This window comes from Cygnus atratus, chromosome 8, assembly GCF_013377495.2.
Source record: "Cygnus atratus isolate AKBS03 ecotype Queensland, Australia chromosome 8, CAtr_DNAZoo_HiC_assembly, whole genome shotgun sequence".
In the NCBI taxonomy this organism is placed as follows: domain Eukaryota; kingdom Metazoa; phylum Chordata; class Aves; order Anseriformes; family Anatidae; genus Cygnus; species Cygnus atratus.
In genome coordinates, this window is record NC_066369.1 from 2,195,792 (window position 1) to 2,215,448 (window position 19,657).

General features: G+C 36.7%; 1 protein-coding gene across 7 annotated transcripts in view; it reads left to right on the forward strand.

Annotated features, from left to right (window-relative positions):
- Positions 1-7,383, forward strand: part of PTBP2 (polypyrimidine tract binding protein 2) — a 49,310-nt gene extending 41,927 nt beyond the window's left edge. For 3 of the 7 annotated variants that reach the window (XM_035537802.2, XM_035537806.2, XM_035537808.2), the window contains 6 exons: positions 3,719-3,873; positions 5,285-5,318; positions 5,774-5,866; positions 6,222-6,438; positions 6,537-6,614; positions 6,744-7,383. In XM_035537802.2, the coding sequence (XP_035393695.2) occupies positions 3,719-3,873; positions 5,285-5,318; positions 5,774-5,866; positions 6,222-6,438; positions 6,537-6,614; positions 6,744-6,876 (710 nt within the window). In that variant the 3' untranslated portion in view covers positions 6,877-7,383. The remainder of the gene's footprint in view (positions 1-3,718; positions 3,874-5,284; positions 5,319-5,773; positions 5,867-6,221; positions 6,439-6,536; positions 6,615-6,743) is intronic. The other 4 variants (XM_035537803.2, XM_035537804.2, XM_035537805.2 and 1 more) reach the window with 4 other exon arrangements.
- The last annotated feature ends 12,274 nt before the right edge of the window (positions 7,384-19,657 follow it).

A 19,657-nucleotide genomic window follows, 5' to 3' on the forward strand; every position in this document is an offset into this window, starting at 1 on the left:
AATGAAAAATGTAGGGAGTAAATCTAGTTCAGTCATAGTTATACATACCTACGTTAAGATGACTACTCCTGCCAATGTTTTTCACACATAAGTTCATGTTATATTTTTAGTATAGCTTTAATTTGCCTTGTACTAAAATGTCATTAATAATTTGCACTTCAGAAGTCATGCAAAAAGGTACTTCAAGGACGAATAAGTAATACATGACATACTGTGTTTGACCTTTTAGGTGAAAGACTCAGTGGCTAGGAAGGAAGATGTATAATGTTTGTATGGTTCAATTAATATCCAGAAAAAGCAAAATCCTGTTATCTATAATTGTTGAAAGCTAAAATAAAATTAATGATGACAGAGCTTTCAAATACCAGTTCATCTTCTTGACAAAGTAGCTCGTGTTTCTAAATAGTTGCAGGTAAGTCCTCAAATCGTCACCAGTGTGTTGAGTGATAACTAATAATTACAATACAAATTAATCTTTTTACAATTTTGACTTATAGTAGTAAATGGTAGGGACCTACAGATCAAGAATTGTTTTCTATGGGTTCATAATTTGTCTGACCTTTTTAAGAAATAAGGTCTGTCTGCTATGTAATCAGGTGGAAAAATATTTCCTGACTAGATGATCCTAGCTCACGTGCATAATATACTCATTCATATATACTGCACCATCAGTTTTGATGTAACTAAGTTGTCAGAAATCTTGGAGACTGTAAATTGTACGTATTTTCAATGAGCCTTGGTATCTTTTGAAAGCAGAAAATCACTAACGGACAGAATTGGTTGTTTTCAAATGAATTATCAGCAGCAAATAGTTGTTTGGTTTTGAACGTGTATTTCTTTTATACGTGAGGTGACGAAGGTTACAGGAGATCTTACAGGGGAAAAAAAAATCTAGAATAAATAGCAACTGTATTGTACTTAACCACTACAAATTATGCCAAATATAAATAAACAGCTGGAAATACGCTGCTCTAGTTATGGGCTACCACAACTTTATTCATCACTGTTTTCCATAGGTTTTATTATTCCTTTTCACTAACTTTTCCACTAATTTTTCCCTCTAAAGATTCTTAATAAATGAATCTGTTTCAGAGGATAACAACTGAAAACGTTTTTGTATGAATGCTGTTGAATTAATGTTTGGTTTTAATGTCATCAGTAGTACCAAGAATGTCCTTTAGAGGGTTTAATGCTATGAAGAATTTTGCCTTCTAAAGGCAATTACTTGGTTACACCTAACCATAACAGTGTCACTAGCATCTTTAAAATTCCTTTATTCCTAAAAGTGCTGGACTAGCTTAAAGCTTCTAAGGCTAGGGAGAGGTGCTTAGACACACTAAAAGACTTGAAATGCTCTAACGTCTCAGCATTTTTTCATAGCTAAATGATTGCCATTGACCTGTTTCTTTTCAGGTGAACGCCTGTCACACCATATCGTCATTCTTCACGTTTCTGTCTGTGTGACCTCTATGGTAGCCAAGCATAAACAAATACGAGTTAGTATATGCAATACAAAGCGCACAAATTGCACTTCCAAAATATGACTTTCAGAACCAAATGGAATTTTTAAAAATTGTTACTTGAGAAGTTGTATTTTATATCGGCAGATTTCCCTGCATATCACAGGTTTTTTGTTCTGTTTCTTCTGCAGGGCTGCTTTCTTTAACTGCCTCCTTTATTAGTAGCTTTTACTTGAGAATAAAGCTATATTCTTCAGATTTAACCCAAGTACAAAACACACCTATATTAGATTTTTGTCTTGCTATTTATACACCTAGGTATATAGATCTGTATTTACGCTTTCCTGTTTTATAAAATTGATTTTAAGAAACAGTAATCACTATGTGTGGACTAGCAGTGGTCTGTCTAATTTGATATCCTTTCTCTGACAGCAGCTGTTACTTCTATGTTCTCATAGGGAAGACTGAGGACAGCCTCAATAATGGATGATCACACAGTGGCATACCTGAGAGAAGTGCTTTCTTAAACCCCAAATAGCTGGTGCTTGGCTTATGTGCTGAAGCATGTTACATGTCACTTTATTGCATATTTAATAAAATCCTAGTAAGAGTGTTTGCAGGATGGAAGGATGACAAGTTAGGGTTTTTCCTTCTGTTTTCTATTAGTCAGTTCCACGACTAATGCAAGTAATGCAATAAAAAGATGGTATTCGTTGTTTCTATTCTAGTACACTTTCCCTTTATATTGTTTCATAAGAGATGACTAGAATTTTCTAACTGATCTTTACTCAGTACTTCTTATGCCTCTGGTTTTATCTCTGAGTACTAACGCTTTTATCAGAAGGCATGCTGTATCTTTTTTAATTTCCTTTCTTAGAACACGTTTCTATGTGATTTGATAGGAGACAACTAGAAAATATTTTTCAGAATGTGTTTTTTATTATCCTTGATAAACGCTTTCGCAAAGTTGTGATGGATGTCCTGTTCCCTTTGAGGAGACATTTGTCCAGCCCAGCAAAATCTAATTTTCTGAAATACTTATTTTTTTATGAATTCATGTAATAAAGTATACATAAAGTGTTGGAGATCTTTTCTAGAGAATTAAAAATAATAATGGTAACCATATTTATCCCCCTGTATGAAAACATCTCCTTTCCCTACATGTTTTTTCCTTTTGATACTAAATCTGGAATCTTTTTTGAATATACAGATGACTATCTTTACTGTTGTCATTGTCATATCTGGTCATTGACTGAAACTGAAGAAATTTGCTTTCTCATAATGACTTCCTATATTAAGTTTTATTTTAAAGGAAGGAAAATGGTCTTAGGTACATAGTGTACAGGTTATATTTAGACTGTCTACCTGGCATTCTGGAAGACTGGTCAGAAGTGTTAGCTTAGTATCATCATATAAACATCCGAAATTTTGCCAAAATGCTGAAATCTGAGAAGCCAGAAGCAGAAAATAAAATACTGAAGTTCTGTTTTTTCTTTTCTTTACCCTTTTTGCTATATAAATATCCTTTTGCTGGATTCTGTAAAATGTACAAATAAACTGTTGGTAGCATATGATAAAGATGGTCCTTTATGAAGTGTGTATAGTGCACGTGTGTCATAAGAACCTTTCATGGATCCTGAAAGTAGCATACTTGCCTGGTATACCAGTGACATCACCAGGCAAAACCACCAGATCTCTCCAGGATTTCAGTTTCCTTTGAAGAAGAAGAGTAAAGCACAGCTAAGGTTTAGCTAATAGTTGTGCGTGCCTCTTCAAAGGATCGGATTACATAAAGCCATGGAGTAACCAGTTTGGTGCTACTTTGAATCCTGAATTTAGAAGTTTGCCTCCTCACCTGGTTTATGCTGTTCATGTAGGCCTTTTCACTTGACCAACTCTGTAGTGTTGTGTATTTAGCCTGAAGCATCAAGTTGAAGTGAACAATACCTCTCAAAGGGTGATACAAAATAAGGATATAACAATGCAGAGTATGTTCTGGAGTACAGAAAAAAACAGTTTTGGTGCACAAGAATGTTTATTTTAAAAAGTACTTCATATTTTTGAAGACTTGATGTGAATAAAGAAAATATTTCTGTTCCTCGTGTTTACTTAACCCTTATCACAACTCTTTGGACGACTGTAGCAGTGGAGTGGTCTGCTCTGTAGAGTGTTGTCTGCAACACTTGTACTGATATAGGTGCTTTTTTTCTTAATCGACTTGTGTGTGTTTCGTAAAATATGCTTTATTTTAAAATTAGGGCTTCCTGTTGCAGCTGTTCCAGGAGCTCTGAGTCCTTTGGCTATTCCAAATGCTGCTGCTGCTGCAGCTGCTGCTGCTGCTGGCCGTGTGGGAATGCCTGGAGTCTCAGCTGGTGGCAATACAGTCCTCCTGGTTAGCAATTTAAATGAAGAGGTCAGTGAAACAATTCAGTTTTTTTCCTCTTTAGCCATACTTCATCAATCAGTATCTTATTTCTTTGAATTTGGCGTCTCATATTTGGATTTTAAGCTCATAGTATTTTTGCTGTTTATTGCTCCCTACCCTCCCCCAAAGTTAATTTAAAAACCATTATTGTTGAATACTTTTGTTTTTCCAGGTAGCTAAAAACTTACTGTTGTTTGATAGTTGGCTACCTTTTTTTCTAAGAAAAATATGGTAATTACTGCATGTTTGACATTTGAATTGAAAGCTTTTTTTCTTTTGCAATTATAATCATGTAAACTAGAATTCCCATTTTTGTTTCTTTTGTTTGCTGCTTCATTTCATGCTTGTATCTCACTTTTTAAGGTTTTAATTTATGTGAACTACTCTAACACATTTTTCTTTAAAGGTTCTCCCAAAGATCTTGACGAGGCACTCTTCCAGTCTCTCTTAGTAATTTTTTTTCTTGGCAGTTACTCATTTGTCTTATTAAAAAAAAAAAATGGTGACAAAGCTTTTTTTACCTTCACTGTATCTTTCTTGCTAACTCTGAAATCTAAAGGGGTTTGTTTAGTTACACATTTTTACTGTCCTTTACATTTATTTTGATGGCTGTGAAAGCTGGTATGAAATGTGGGAAGTTTGTATCAGTCTAGCTGTTCCATTTTTAACTGGCCTCTGTCACTATAAATCATTAAGCTTATTTTATCATCTGGTACTAGTTTGTCATCCAGTCTTGCATGTTAAAATGTTTTAGGTCAGAGTGCCATTTTGAAAGATTTTTTGCCTGCATTTCATAACCAGCCATGCTTACGCAGTTAAAGTTTAAAGTTTAAAATTTTTATTGCATGCTTTTTTTTAATTTATTTTCATGTTGAGATGAAATGCTGTAGTTTACTCTTTGATATGAATGTACTTTACCCATATTTGTCTTGGGTGACTACATTTTACTCAGTTTTTCTTGTACAGTACATAAACCAACCATTTTCTGACCAAATTCCTGCATTTCCTATGTACTGACCTATATTTTATTTTTTTTGTTCCCCACTTATTTTTTCTTCTGCATTGCTGTTTTCCCTTCCCCATTTCATCCTTTTCCCTTTGTGTTCAACTTCCCTTTCCTTGTCTTTACCCAAATTCCCGTGCCCTTCCCTGTTTTACCCTTTTCTCCTTGTCTTTGTCTATGTTCCCTGTCTTCATTCCCTACGTTCATGCTTCTGTGCTTGAACAAAATGTTCCTCGGACCAACTTGCCCCAATTAACCGCCTTGAAACCATGATCCATGACCACCTCACCATTCTGCGGGAACCACCCTTCGTTATGGATGATCTGTTCATCTCCGCTCTTCCTCGACTCTTCTCTCTTCTTGTCTTACGCTGCTTGCTCTTCTCTCCTTCTAAAGATGGTTACGCCCCAAAGTCTGTTTACCCTCTTCGGTATGTTATTGTTAGCACTATACTTTTATTATTGATTTAATTTTGTTTTGTTTTGCTTTTTGTTGTTTTTTTTTGTTTTGTTTTGTTTGTTTCACCTTAATTCTTATTTGTAGCTAGCACTTTGGCTTAAAGTTGAATAGTAAATCTTTTGCTATTTTTCTTTTGCTGTTTAAAACTCTCCATAGACACAGATTTTCTTTTAATGCATGCTAATATATTTTGCATGGTCTTTAATTTAATATCATTCACATAGCTTTGAGGGTTTATCAGAAATTATTCTTTTCAAAATTCACTATTCAAAATCTTTATCTCCTTTATTCATTTGTGAGAGTGTTGAGTTTGAGTGAGCGATCTTGTTGCTGTCTGAATGTTCCATTGATATGTCAAAATGCATAACTTAGTTGACTGGCTTTAAAATAACCTTTTTCTTTTGGGTTACCTTTGACTTTGAAAAGGTGTTTATGGTGATGTGCAGCGTGTGAAGATTTTATACAATAAGAAAGACAGTGCTCTTATACAGATGGCTGATGGAAACCAGTCACAGCTGGGTAAGACTAGATTTCTGTTTATATTCCCAATAGTCTAAGTATTTGAAATTAAGCTATGTGAAATCAGGTGAACTGAGCATGTTTTCATCTGTTAGTTTTTGTTGTATCCTGGTTACCACCAAGATCCAAAATCTTACTGTATTAGGTTCCAAAAAGTTTGCACAATAGCCTAAATGAATTCAACAGCTGAAACACGTGTGGAGGTCTTTAAACACTCTGCAGACCTCGTTTTTGATTCTAGTGCAATGACCCTTTGATTTTCTTGTTTTTTTTCCTTGTTTCTAGGGTTGTGTGTGATATGCAACATGCTATTGAAAAGTAATATTGAATTGAGTAAACCTCTTGTCTCTTTCAGCCATGAGCCATCTTAATGGACAAAAAATGTATGGAAAGATTATTCGGGTTACCCTTTCTAAACATCAGACAGTACAACTACCTCGAGAGGGACTTGATGACCAAGGGCTGACTAAAGATTTTGGTAATTCACCTCTGCATCGCTTCAAGAAACCTGGTTCAAAAAACTTTCAGAATATATTCCCTCCATCTGCAACTCTTCATCTATCCAATATTCCGTGAGTGTTGGCTGTCAGTAAGCCAGTAGCATTAATACTAATCACAACACACTGAATGGACTAGTAATTTTCTGGTTATGCTTGTTTTCCGTCTGTAGACCATCAGTAGCAGAAGAGGATCTCCGCACACTGTTTGCTAACACTGGAGGCACTGTGAAAGCATTTAAATTTTTTCAGTAAGTAACTTTTCTGTATGCGGTTTTAACAAAGGACAGCTTAATTGTTTTTTTGTGGCATGTCTTAAGGAAAACATTAGTAACAACCCCCGTATTGTTTGAGTTCCTAATGCCATTATTTTGTTTCAGAAGAGATCACAAGATGGCACTTCTTCAGATGTCAACAGTAGAAGAAGCTATTCAGGCTTTGATTGATCTTCACAATTACAATCTTGGAGAAAATCACCATCTGAGAGTTTCTTTCTCCAAGTCAACTATTTAAAAAGGCAGATTGAAAATGAGGGTGTATTGCATTGTTTGGTGTTGTCACCTATTGACTGTTCAGGAAAGTGGGGACCAGAGTTTGTCTTCTATTTTTGGATTTTCTTTCATGCTGTTATCATTCCTTGTTTGTTTAAAAAATAAAAATTAATATTAAAAAGCAGTGATACTAACTGCTGTTGTCCAGCTGTTGTTTAGATAAATCATCATTTTGTTTAAAAGATTTCAAGTTAATACCACAGTTTTTCAACTGAGTTGACATATGTGCCTTAAAAGGGGAAACTAGTACCGCTGAAATTGCGTAACTAGTAAAAACAAATTTGGTTGTCTGGGGCACACTGTTACATGATGATTTCAATACGTTTAGGCAGGGGTGTGTAAAAAGGTTAAGCTTTTGTTTCTCCTGCTTGGAATTGATTTCTGTATCTGCGGGCCTGTCACTTATTTTTCTTTTTAATTGGGTAAGATGCAGTATGCTGAAAGAATAAAACAATGTTATTTGATTTTGCTACTTTTTGCTTTGTGCTTTTTTCAAAAAAAAAAAAAAGGCCTTTTGTATTTCATGGTTCTGGTCTAGATTCAGTTATGAATGTAGGCATTTGTTAAAATTAACAAGGTACAGAATATTAATTTTGTAAAGGACAAGAAGTGACTTCTGTGACTTTGAGCCCTAAGTGAAAAACATTATAGAATCTTAACCTTTTTGTACACACTCTTGTGGGATGTATCATATAAATGTCAGCACTAAGTAATGTCCTGTTTGTGGCTGAATATTTTTCGTAGATGTTTTTGAAGTTGACATGACTTATGTGCATTTAAATATATATTGCCATCTTTAGTTTGTAATTAAGATATGGAATATGGTTGTGGATTTCTGAGCATGTACAGACTGGTCAAGCTAGTTCAGGAAATGGTGCATGTATTTTTCAATGATGAAGAAAGTTTTCTGCGAACATTGCAGGAAATTTTGTGGCAGTTTTCTAAAACTGACAACCAGGTGGGACCAAAGTTTATGTGCCTTTAGTCTTAATTTACCTTGCATTGTAATATTCAGTTTTAATAAATCTCTTCAAAATATTTTGTATTTAGAAATTAATCTGACTTTACTATAAACATGGCTCAGAATCTACAGATCCAGTTAATTTGAAAGCAGTTCTCTGTCAGTCTGAACTGTTACCTTGGTTCTGTTTAAATGACCAATACTTTTTGAAATTGATGTACTTAGTTTCAAGATTCATAGATTCTGTTATCTATGTAGAGAAAATGGTCATGTATATTTTCTATTAGTTGAGTTTTTACATCTTTAGAATTGTAAAATTCAGTATAGTTTGAAAGTGGCACAATTAAAAAATAATTTTCTAACAAAGTCGGGAGGTTTGATGGTTGTTTAATTTCATTTTGTGTGTACTCTGCTTACCTCTGTAGCATGCTCAATAAACACTTCTGTAGCTCTGTATTCACCTTTTCTGTCTTTCTCTGCTGCTTTCTCTCTTTTCCTCCTACTCTGTTTTTCACTTCTACTGTGCTTCTAAATTCATGTTTATTCTCCGTCAGGGTGGGAAAAGCATAATATTAATAAATACAATTTTAAGTCTTTACTGCAAATCTGATGCTGCAAAAAGTACCAGCTCGTTCAGAAAGACCATGATCCTTTTGCAGGCGTATGTTCATATTAAACGTTTCCCACCCTGTTAAAACTTACTGCTTTAAACACATAACTTTTATTGTAGTTTGTTAGCTTTCTCTTTCTATCTTTTTAGTTTTTAAGCAGATTTATGCACTAATGGATCTCAGGTTTGCCCGCAGTTTCATTTTCTCTTGCTGCAGTTTCATTTTTCTTTTTTTTGTCTGCTAAAGATTTTCTACTAATCATACAGTATACTTACGGGTTTAAGTAACAAAGTTGTGAGGTGAGCGGACCATACATTCTAGACCGTGATATTTCACCTTTTTAGAGACATGGGTTCAAATGAATGTAAAAGCAGTTTGGGCACTTTAATAGTGTTTCTACATCCATGATATTTTGAATTGATTGTCGTTTTTTTCATTCTGTGATTGTTTTTCCTCAATTAGAAATAGGATTGAAACATTTACGCAGTCCCCTTTTAAGAATAACTGTATGATTCTGAAGCATTACGGTGGTGAAAGCTATCACAATGTTCAATTCAAAGCAGTTTTTCTGTCACTTCTCCAATATACCTACTGTAGATTTATTGATGTCTGATTACTTTGTGACCCAGTGCTTGTTCTTTGAGTTGGCTTTGAAATCAATAAATAGCTATCAGCTATTTAAAGGTCATGATCTAACTTAGGGGGCTTTCATTAGTCTTCACTGTGTGAAATAAATTTTATTAAGTTCTTATCTGCTTTATCAGAAATACACCCAAGATCTGACTTAAAAGCTATACTTCGTATATTGTAGCAATTAGTCAATCTGAAATACTAGTAAAATAAGATTCATCCATATGTGAAACTCGTGAATCAACATCTTTTTTTCAAGACTCAGACACCTAAGGGCATTGATGTGATTATCTCACAATTGCCTTGAACAGTAGTTATGGATCTGACTGAGCTGCTCTCTCAAGCTTTTCATCTATATACTATGGTGTTCCGTATTTTTAAAAGTAAAAATGTGTCAGATTTCAGAATGTGCTTGCATGTTTCAAATAGAAATATGAATCGAAATTTACTGTTCTTTGGGTGGGTTCAGCTTTCTTAGGGTGGATTCAGCTTGTGCTGAACTATTTCTACTCTGAAACATCTGTATCAGATAGCATTTAGTGATTGCCATATGTACAATGTTGAAATAACTTCAAATATCTGCAGTGCTTGAGTGTTTACAAATAGAGGGTTTTTTATAACTTTTATTCATTCTTCTTGCCAGGCCTATTTCCTTAATTTTTAGGTTTCTATACTTTTCTCAGTTTGAAAATTTCTGTGGAAAAAAATTCAAGGGAAAGAATGTATATTGAAATTGTTATAAACTAAGTAACTTTTATTAAGAGCATATATTTGTATCAGTCACAATTAAAAGCAATGATAGTCATAAATGGCATGGAAGTGTTTTTTACGAACTCAGTGAAGAAAATCCCTGTTTATTTATTGATACATAGTCTTTAAAGGGGGTATATTTGCACATGCATTGTTATAAAGAAGTATTTTTTGCTCTTCAGAATGTGAAAATGCAAAGCATAATTTTTATTATAATTTTACTAAAAAAAAAAAAGGGTTATGAGTAACTTGACCTACTCAGTGGAATGAGTTTTAGATTATTATAGAGCTTTGCCATAGGCATTTGATACTCCAAACTCAGTTTCAGATTTTTAAAATAATTTTAATTTTTTGACATGAATAGGAAGTGGTTGCTGATTCCTACTTTCCTTTTTTTTTTTTTTTTAAATAATAGAGTGATGAAAGAATTCCAAAGGTGTTGGTCAGGAAATATCCATTGGCAAATACAGTATATAAATGAAGTAAAATAAAACCTGCATTAGCATTCTGACTAAAAATTGTGGCAAGTACTTTTATTTATTGTGATTTAACATTTTATTAACAGGCACCTTTGCCCTGCAGGAATAACAGCTCAAACAAACAGCTCAAATGACTGTAGGTTGCCACTTCTAATGTTTTACAGTAATTTTCAGTTTCATAAGCCATCTTAGGGAAAAAAATCCTTTTGATTCACTGTAAGTTCATTTATTATACTATGTCACAGCATGAAAGCAACAATATAGATGTAATCCTCGCATGTGTAGAAAGGGCTAACTGTGTTGTGAATGTGGTCAAGATAGGTTTTCCAAGGTCTTGGTCATGCAATATCGTCAGTATTTCTTACTGTACTGTACTGGGAGGCAGCTGCAGCATGCTAGTACAGCTCTCATCCGTGCAGGGTATGAGGAGAGAGATGGATTTTTTTTCTTTTCCAAAACAAAGATACTTGACATGCTATTTTCTACTTAACGAGCCTTGGTAAAGGTAATCAATGGACTGCAGTAACTGTAGGGAATGAAAATCTATTAGAAATTATTTTGTTAGTCTTCAGTTAGCCTGCTAGAACCGGTGACAAGGTTCCTGCCTTGCTGAGGAATTCTGTGCAACAATAATGAACCTTCAGGTGATTTCTCTAATTTTTTTCTTTTAATATAATAATTTATTCAGGGAAAGGGCTGTATTGCAGCAGGAGGAGTGCAGGGCAGGAACATGTGGGGGTTTCAGTAGGCTTCTTTAAGTTCCTTCTGGTGTAAATAAGACCTTCAAAATTGCTGATAAGGGGAGAATTACTATTATTTATTTGTTATTTTAGAAATGAGTCATGTTAAAATTGGGTAAATGTGAGGTAAATACTCTATTTTGTAACTTCCACTCAACAACTGTTGAGATGCTGGAGCTTGTAATTAATGCAGACTGCTGTGGAAGTTGGTCTCCCCAGGATGAGTACTGATCTTCCTGAGAAGTCAGCAAGACTGAAAGCCTGAAGCCACTAGCCCTTGGAGGGGCTGCATGTCACTGTGGTTTGGGATAATGGACACTGACAGCTTCCAAAGAGCTCCGTACCAGGAGCTAGCTGGGTCTAGGAAGAGATTTCTTAGAAAAGTTGTCAAAAGTGACACATTAGGGAACTGATTTTTTGATGAAAAAGTGTCTGCTAGAAAACTTCTGACCATCTGTATCCTGTTGAATGATGCAGTTGATGTTAAGTATTGAACAGTGCTTCAGTATCCCTTCTGACCCCATCCCCTTTAGCTCCTGAATGCTCGAGCTTACCTCTCGCAGCATCAACATCCTGTGAAGGTTTCAACTGTGCAGCCAAAATCATGCTGGGCTCTTCTTTCTGAAGAGAGAGGAGTCTTGGCAGCTGCACCTGACAAGCCCTGGTGACTTGCTCCGTGTGCCGAGCAGGGGACGCCAGCCTTGCTGCCGCTTTAAAGCATTGGCAGTCCTCAGCTGGCTGACAGCCCCCGTGCTCTGCCAACAGCATACTCGCTAGCATGCTCTGCCTTGTGGGCTGAACGTTAACCTACAGGTATTGACTTTAAGATAAATTGGGTATGTTTTTTTTGAGTGGGTTGTGTTTAGGAGTGTGTGTTGGGGGGGGCTTCTCTCCCCTACCCCCTCAATTTTTTGATTGTTTTTTGCTGTAGCAGAAAGATTTACCCGGGGGTCAGTAACTTCCCATTGAACTTTACAGAAAGTAGCTTTTGTTTCCCAGCTCTTGAGCAAATTCCGGTAAACCTTAACCAGTTGGGGCAGAGTTGTCTAATCTGGTCTTTCAACTTTGAAGACAGAAGTTGCACAACTAAGAACAGAGAAAACTTTTTTATGTAAATCTTTTGCTGAAATTTAAGTCCATTTTGGTTTGTAGAATGTGATTTTCAAATTTCTGTTACATGTAGTTAAACCTCATCCCTGTGGTTTTGTTACTTCAGAACATATGACTTATAGTAGATGACCTTTTTATCACAGGTGGCTCTTTGCTCATGAAGGTTCTTAAGTGTGAAGGTGCTTGCGATGCCAACTTGTTTCACAGAGGTGGGTATACTTTGAATGCATTGTTCTTTTGATTATGAAAGGAGAACAGTAATGGTGACAATAGCACTTCTGCATTTCTCTACATAGCTTTTTTCCTCCAGCTTTTGGCCCAGGAAGGGATGTGTTCTTAGCTGTTGCGGTAGAATTACCAAATCACCACCTGTTAGCACTAGCAAGTGCTTGGCTAAGTAAAACTGAAGTCTATAGCATATCAACACTGTCACTGACAAGACCAGCGCTGACACTTATTTGTGGTTTCCTTATGGGTGCCTCAAAATGGTTAAAGTAGTTCAATTTTCAAAACAAACAGTAAAGTCAAGGAATTGTTTTCACAGAAGTGTAGACTTTGTACAGGCTGTCTATAAGCTTTATGCAGGCTTTCTGAATAGGTTGCTCTAAATAAAGCAATTCTGCATTTCATTTCTGATTCCAGCTCTTGCAAGTTTTGATCCAGCTGAGAACTCGCATTTTTGCTGATCTGAAAGAATATACCCCTTAACACCCTTGAGTTTTAAGGCAACTGCAGCTTCCTCGCTTTCTGTAGAAGGGGAATCTGAAAATCAGGGCATTTTCAAAGCCCTGATCTGAGACAATGTAAGCAAGGTATTCCTCCACAGCTGAAGAAACTTTGTAGAGATTTTATTCCTAATTTGGAGAAGGCATTCACCTGTCCTATAATTGCTTGGTAAGCTTCCAGACAGGTTTACTGCAAAGTAAATGCATTGTACTTGGTGTACTTGCACAGTGTGGTAATGCTGAACTTTTCTCATTGAGACATCATGCTCAAAAACAACCTGGTTGTCTAGTGCAGCTAGTAGATTTCTAGGCATCTATGACTTGTAGATTCAGTGGGATTTGAGTTTGCAACAGAGGGAATTAATTTTCTGTGCTGGAAAATCTGGGTATAGACTTTTGCTGTTTAGGAAGTTTTATCCAGGCAACTGCTACTGAATGGTGAGATGTTCTCTTTGCAGGTGTCTGTTCTGCCCAGCCAAAACTGTATTCCTAGGTAGAAGAACAAGTCCATCCATCCAGTTTGGCCGAGTATGCAAGGGAAAGGAAATGGAGAGAGAAGAATGGTAATACTGAGTTGCTGTGCAAGAACTTCAGCTCTCCAGGGATGAAACAGTAGCAGAGACTTTCCTCTGTGAAAGATGGCAGTACATGCAGGGCAAGGGGTGCGTGTCAGAGCGGTGTGGTTTCTCAGCCACTGTCTGCCTATGTCTCCCTGCACCTCTCTTTTTTTTTAACATATTTTTTAATACAAATTTTAAAAGTGAATTTACAATTTCTTTGCAAAGTTGATGTAGGTTATCAGTAACTAACGTTTCAGGCCCCTCCTGTAAATGCAATATGATGCACCTAATCTTTAGGAATACTAACATGGTGAGGTAGTACTTGCCTTCTCAATTACTTCACCATATGAAGGTGACAGATTACTATCACCTGGAACTTTTAAACATTATTTTCATAAATGCTGATTCAGTGGTTCTGAAAAATGTCCGATTTGTGCATTTTGAACTAGTGAAACAAAGGATTGTAGGAACTGATAAGTGGAAGGCAGAAGCAATATACTTGATGCTTGTAAATTTATAGTTGGATTTTTGAAGTCTCCAGTATGTACAGCTACTAGAAAATCACTTGAACAAAATGTGATCCTTCAATAAGCAAAATGCAAGGAGTTATTTTCCAGTAAATCAAAAAATGAATGAACTGTATGCTTACATCCTTTTTCTTAATACTGTTATATGAAATGTTTATACTACACAATGGGCATTTCACTTGAAATATATAGACACTAACAACATAACCCATTTGTTCTCTGTCCTCTTGTTAATGTGACTATCAAGGGTAGGAAGGTGTTCCAAACACACCATTTGCACTGCAAGAGGCAGCCTCGAGTTATTAATATTTTCTTCATCCTAAACCAAAGCACAGCACCATACCAGCTAGTAGGAAGAAAATTAACACTATCTCAGCCAAAACCAGGGAAAATATCAATTTTAAAACACTTCATGATGATATAATTTACCAGTCCTAAAAGCAGAACTGGTGTGGATTTTAGGTATAGGTAGAAATACTGAGTAGCTCTAGGACTAAGTTAATACACACTGGGATGTTCATGGACCTAAATGCCTGTAAGAAGCTGTTAAGCTCCCAGACACTAATAATTTCTAAAACTACTGTATATTATACAGAGATATAATGTAACATAAATTAACATAATAAACACATCACTGCAGCGGCAGCGTCTTACGAAATGGTTTGCCACATGCTGCCAAATGCTGAATTATATCAGCTTTATGGGCTATGCTGAATGTTTTCCTTAAGTAAAGTTATTTAAATTCTTAATGCCTCTTTTTTTCCCTCAGTGAGGTGGAAAAAATATTTTTTTAATGGTGGACTAATGATGATGGTCTCAGGGGTGTTGATTATTCTGCATGATGTTTCAGTTTTTTTTACCTACCTTTAGTAGGTATCTTGCAACTGTTGTTGTATATCTGCCATTGCCACTCTAGGTCCAAGCAGGATTTTCCAGACACAACTATTTTGAAGTCTCTAGTTGTCTCAGTGAGAATTTCTTTCCGTTCTTCTATTTCAAGGGATGCTTTTCTGAAACAGTGTGTTAGTTCCTTGTTAGCTGTGATGAGAAAGATATTTGCTTTCACCACATTGAGTTGGGCCGATGTATATACCTTAAGTTTCTTAAAGCAAAGGCTCTTTTTGTTGGTCATGTTATAAAGGCTGTAAAAATACTCAAACATTTCAGATTTTTGCCCCTCACTGTAGTATAAAGGGAGAAAGGCAAGAAATTAGTGCTTTGTGAGCCAGGCGTTTACTGTTTTATCATGACAGATAATGGCAATATTTACAACTTATGAGCCATGCACATAAATTTACATACATAGTAATGAATGAAGAAAAATACTGTGGCATTTGTAGTTAGAACATAATCGCCATGTATATTAACACACTGTGATCTGGGATGTCAAAACAAGTGAGCCAAAAGTAAAGCTGTTTCACCAAATTGATTCGGTACTATGAGTATTGTAAGAGGCTATAATAATGGAGGAATAGATTAAAATATTTCTGCATATGGCTAAAAGGTGAAATAAGGGGGATAAGCATTGTCAAACTTTGCAGCATGCGATCAGCTCTTAAGTATAGGAGTCCCTGTACTAAATTTCTAAAGTGTATCAATAGCTCTGTCCTTTAGAGTTCAAGTCTTAAGTGGACTGAACAGTAAAAGTTCTGCTAGACTGAGTTTGTCTTGTCTGAAATCCTGCATCTCCCTTTCCCTTTCTCATGTCTTTTCTCACTCTTTCTCATGTCCTTTCCCATTTTCCTATGTAGCTCGGGCTAGATATACCAGACCAAACCTTAAGTAAAATGAGTGTTTCCTTTCTCTGCCATTAATACCTTCTCACCCTGTCCCCCTTGCCTCCACCCCCCCCCCCCCAAAAAAAAAAAAAAAACACCACCAGACTTTAGAGCATTTTATACTGCTGATACTCCGTTCCTGTTTCATTCAGAGTGCATTCCGCTGTTTCTGCTGCCTCCTTGGCCCTTGAGCACTACTTTTCATCTGTAAATGATCCTTAGACACTTGGTGTGGGTTCCCTGTGATGGTTGGTGAAAGTATAATGGTACTGTGCAACTCAGTCTTTGAAATTCTGTTGTTAGTCATTTGCAGGGGGAAAAACGCTAGGAGCTGTTGGGTAAAGGTTCAGAAAACGCTTTGTCTTCCCCAGCTGGAATAATGCACTGCTGGGGAGGGCTGAGCTGAGAAAGCACTACCTGCTGGTGTGTCGTCTTCATCATTCGCATCCTGAGTGCAGAGTGCCAGCTCTGGGAGACATTACCTGCAGATCTACCAAAAAATGTGTGATGGGAGACCCAAGCAAGTCCAAAAGTGTATGTGGAACACCACCAGATTCAGCACGGAGGTTCCCAGGTAACGGGATGGTCTTAATGATAAAATGTGAAGGGTGGGAATGTGTGGGATTATATGGATGCATATACAGGGTGAAGAGACTTTAAATGTTGTTTGATAATGTTGCAGTGGTGGTAGCAACACTTCAAAAATGCACTCTTTATTGTTCCAATCCACTGATGTGGAAAATACAAGTGAGGTTTCTTGGCATTCTGCCACCTGACCAGCCCCGTCTGTCCAGGCCTGTTTCTCAGGCTGGGTACCAATTGAATATATATATTGATATACTAAAGGAAGGGCTAGCAATGAGAAAGGATTGATTGACAGAAGAGAAGATGATTGCCAGTGTCAAATAGGGAGAATGCATGTGCTATTCCCAGGGTTTTCTGAAAACAATTTGTGTGTTCACTAATGACTTTGAAGGTAAGGTTAATTTGATATTGATCAGATTAAGAAATGTAAAATCTAGTAAATAAAAGCAATTAATTACAAATATTGAGGAGGACAGTAGCTTGTTGTTGAATGCAAGTGAGGGGAGTTTTAACATAAGTAAGAGCAAGGTGCTACAGAGCTGTGAATGCTCCTGATGTCATGAGCTACCTTATGACTAATTTTTCCTTGTTGGAGAAAACTTTAATTCCTCCTGGAATTCCTCGTCTTTGTGCTTCAGCATTTGATGTTGTTTGTGCTGAAGTAGCCACTTTAGCTGAGCAGAAAATATGTCCTTACCTCCCAGGATTTCTCTGTTGGATTGAAGGTACCCAGATATCTTTTCAGGCTTCTATTTAATTGCGGAGAGGAGCTCTGGGGCAATCAAGTGCTTTGTGCTTGCCAGGCTCGCTTGAGATTCCACTACCTATCAGAAAAATAAAGAGTAGCAAAATGTGGATTTACATTTCTTGATGCCAAAGCTAGAAATGTGGAACTCCAGAGGACACTTTTACACGCAATGGGCGTTGAGGCATGCCTGCAATTTCTCTGAGGGACCCTGGAAGCCAAGGATACAACTGCACAGCAGTGCTTCTTGGGAGTGCTGTGTTCTAGTCTTTGAAAGTTCAAAACTTTATTCAGCGGTAGAAGCCGAAGGGTTACCTTACACCTGCATTTTAAAAGCTGCTGTTCATAACTTATCTGGTCCGGGGAGAGCCACTGTCCTTACTGCAGCCCAATCGTCTCGCAGGCAGCTCTTTCAGCTCTTCCTTTCAGGAGCATTCCTGAGGAGCAAGTTACTGCTTGCATTGGTTCTAACATTGCATGGAGGCTTTAGGTGAATCCTTTCTCTTGCTGTTGCCACCTCTTGTGGCCTTTATGTATAATGAATGACTAGGTAGAAGAGGTGAGAAAATCAGTCAGTGAACCCAAGCCATTGGGTTTCACACGGAGGGGGAGACAACTAAGTACAGTTTTGCCTACCTCACGGTCTCCCCCACGGTCCATCCTTGTCCCGTGACTCCACTAGAAGTTACTGAAGACTCCGCCTTCCACATTTCCTTATCAAAAAGCAGGGAAAAAAAAGTTCCACTACATACATTGCACTTGTATCATCCTTTCCCATTAGCCTGTTTTGTTTTTAAGATAAATGATAATAGAAACACTAGTGGGGAAAGACAGAGCACAAGCAATTCCCACTCCTTCCTTTGAAGTGAACAGTTTAAAAATGGGCTTATTTGTTAGAATTCAGGGTAAGTGCTTTTCAATAGATGAACTATACATTTGCTGGGTTCCAATGGACTCCACCAAATCAACCTCCCACTCAATTCAATTAATTCCCTTCCCCCTGTGTATGAGGAGCAAAGTTTGGATATAAAAACACCAAATGTAAGATTAAACTGTCTACAGATATGATCAGAAGGGAGTCTATTTTAATAACCCTCTCAGATTGCTGTGCATGAGATGTGGAAGTAGGAGGTTTAATCTCAGTGCAGTGCCTTTACAATTATAATCAGAATTGAGCAGAGTATTGGTCAATAGGAAATGTGCTCCTCAGGGTAGGGAGAGTACTGTAACAAGAATTAAGTCTCAGGATGTTAGGGAAGGAAACCATCTGAAAAGAATAATCAGCTGCAGTGGTATGGATCTCATGTTCATGGAAAGAATTGTTCAAAACAAAATAAAAATCTCTAGCAAGAACCAGTAGAAAATTCACAGAGACTGAGGCCATGGTAGTGTGAGCAGGAAAGAAACGCTGTTTCCAAAATGCTTCCCTTTTGGTTATTTTTGACTTCGAGGTGTTTACAGCTGATGCTAAGGTAAAAAGAAGAAGTTATTCATTCTCTTTCCTTATGGCCAAGACTGGGTCCTATAAATCAGTGTAGGGTGAATAAAAATTGTCATTAATTTTTGGGAGGTCACGGGTCATGGAAACATAAAGGTGATAATTGAAAATATCATTCTGAAGACCTCTTTCCTCCTTAATCTCCTAGGCTAAAAGCTAATCGAGTTTTTCCTTTTTTTGTCACGTAGTATGTGTCTAGTGTCTTCTAAATTAACTTTGGGCTGCTGGTAGTTGAGGTATTACATAGAAACCAGGGTTAAGCCACATTATTAGAAAGTTCTTGATTATTTTCCTTTTTTTTTAATTCACATCTATTATGTGCATTATTTGGAATGTGAGATTAAATATGATTAACATGAGTTCACTACTCCTACCTACCATAATTGTACTTTGCAGTGAGAATCTTACAGTATCTCTTAAGATTCTTAAAGATGACTGAGATAAGGTGTAACTTTATAAGGTGCTATAATTCTCTGCTCTACAGATACAACTAACTTAAGTCTTTCTTGCTAATTCAAACTGTATTATCATTTCTTAAGTAATCAGAGAGAACTGGAAAATTCAACAGTGGAAGAGGACAATTTACAGTTTTGTATCCTAATTTTAAATTTGTAAGGTTAATAAAACAGTGGCCAAGATTTAAAATAAGTAATATAACCTCTATGCACTATTAACCTGTTAGTGAGGGAATGCATAAGAGGACAGCATGAGACACCTTACTTCCTGTTCATTTGTTTGGGTGCAAGAGGATGTTTCTCTTAGAATAACCTCAATAATTACTTTTTTTTCTTTCTTCGTCCATAGAAACAAGGAACTACTGCATTCTTGCCTACCTGTAGTGGAGGATGACGTTTCCCCTGTTATATACATCTGTTAGGGCTACAGGCAAATGACCAGGCCCTGTCCTGAGGTAATCTAACTGAAGATGTGAAAAACTGACTGGAACATGATTTGAGAAATTGCTCTGTGACAGATAATAGTGTAAGAAACTAACAGAAGTTGCAGATTTGCTGTAACTGTGAGGATTATTTGGATTTCAGAAGG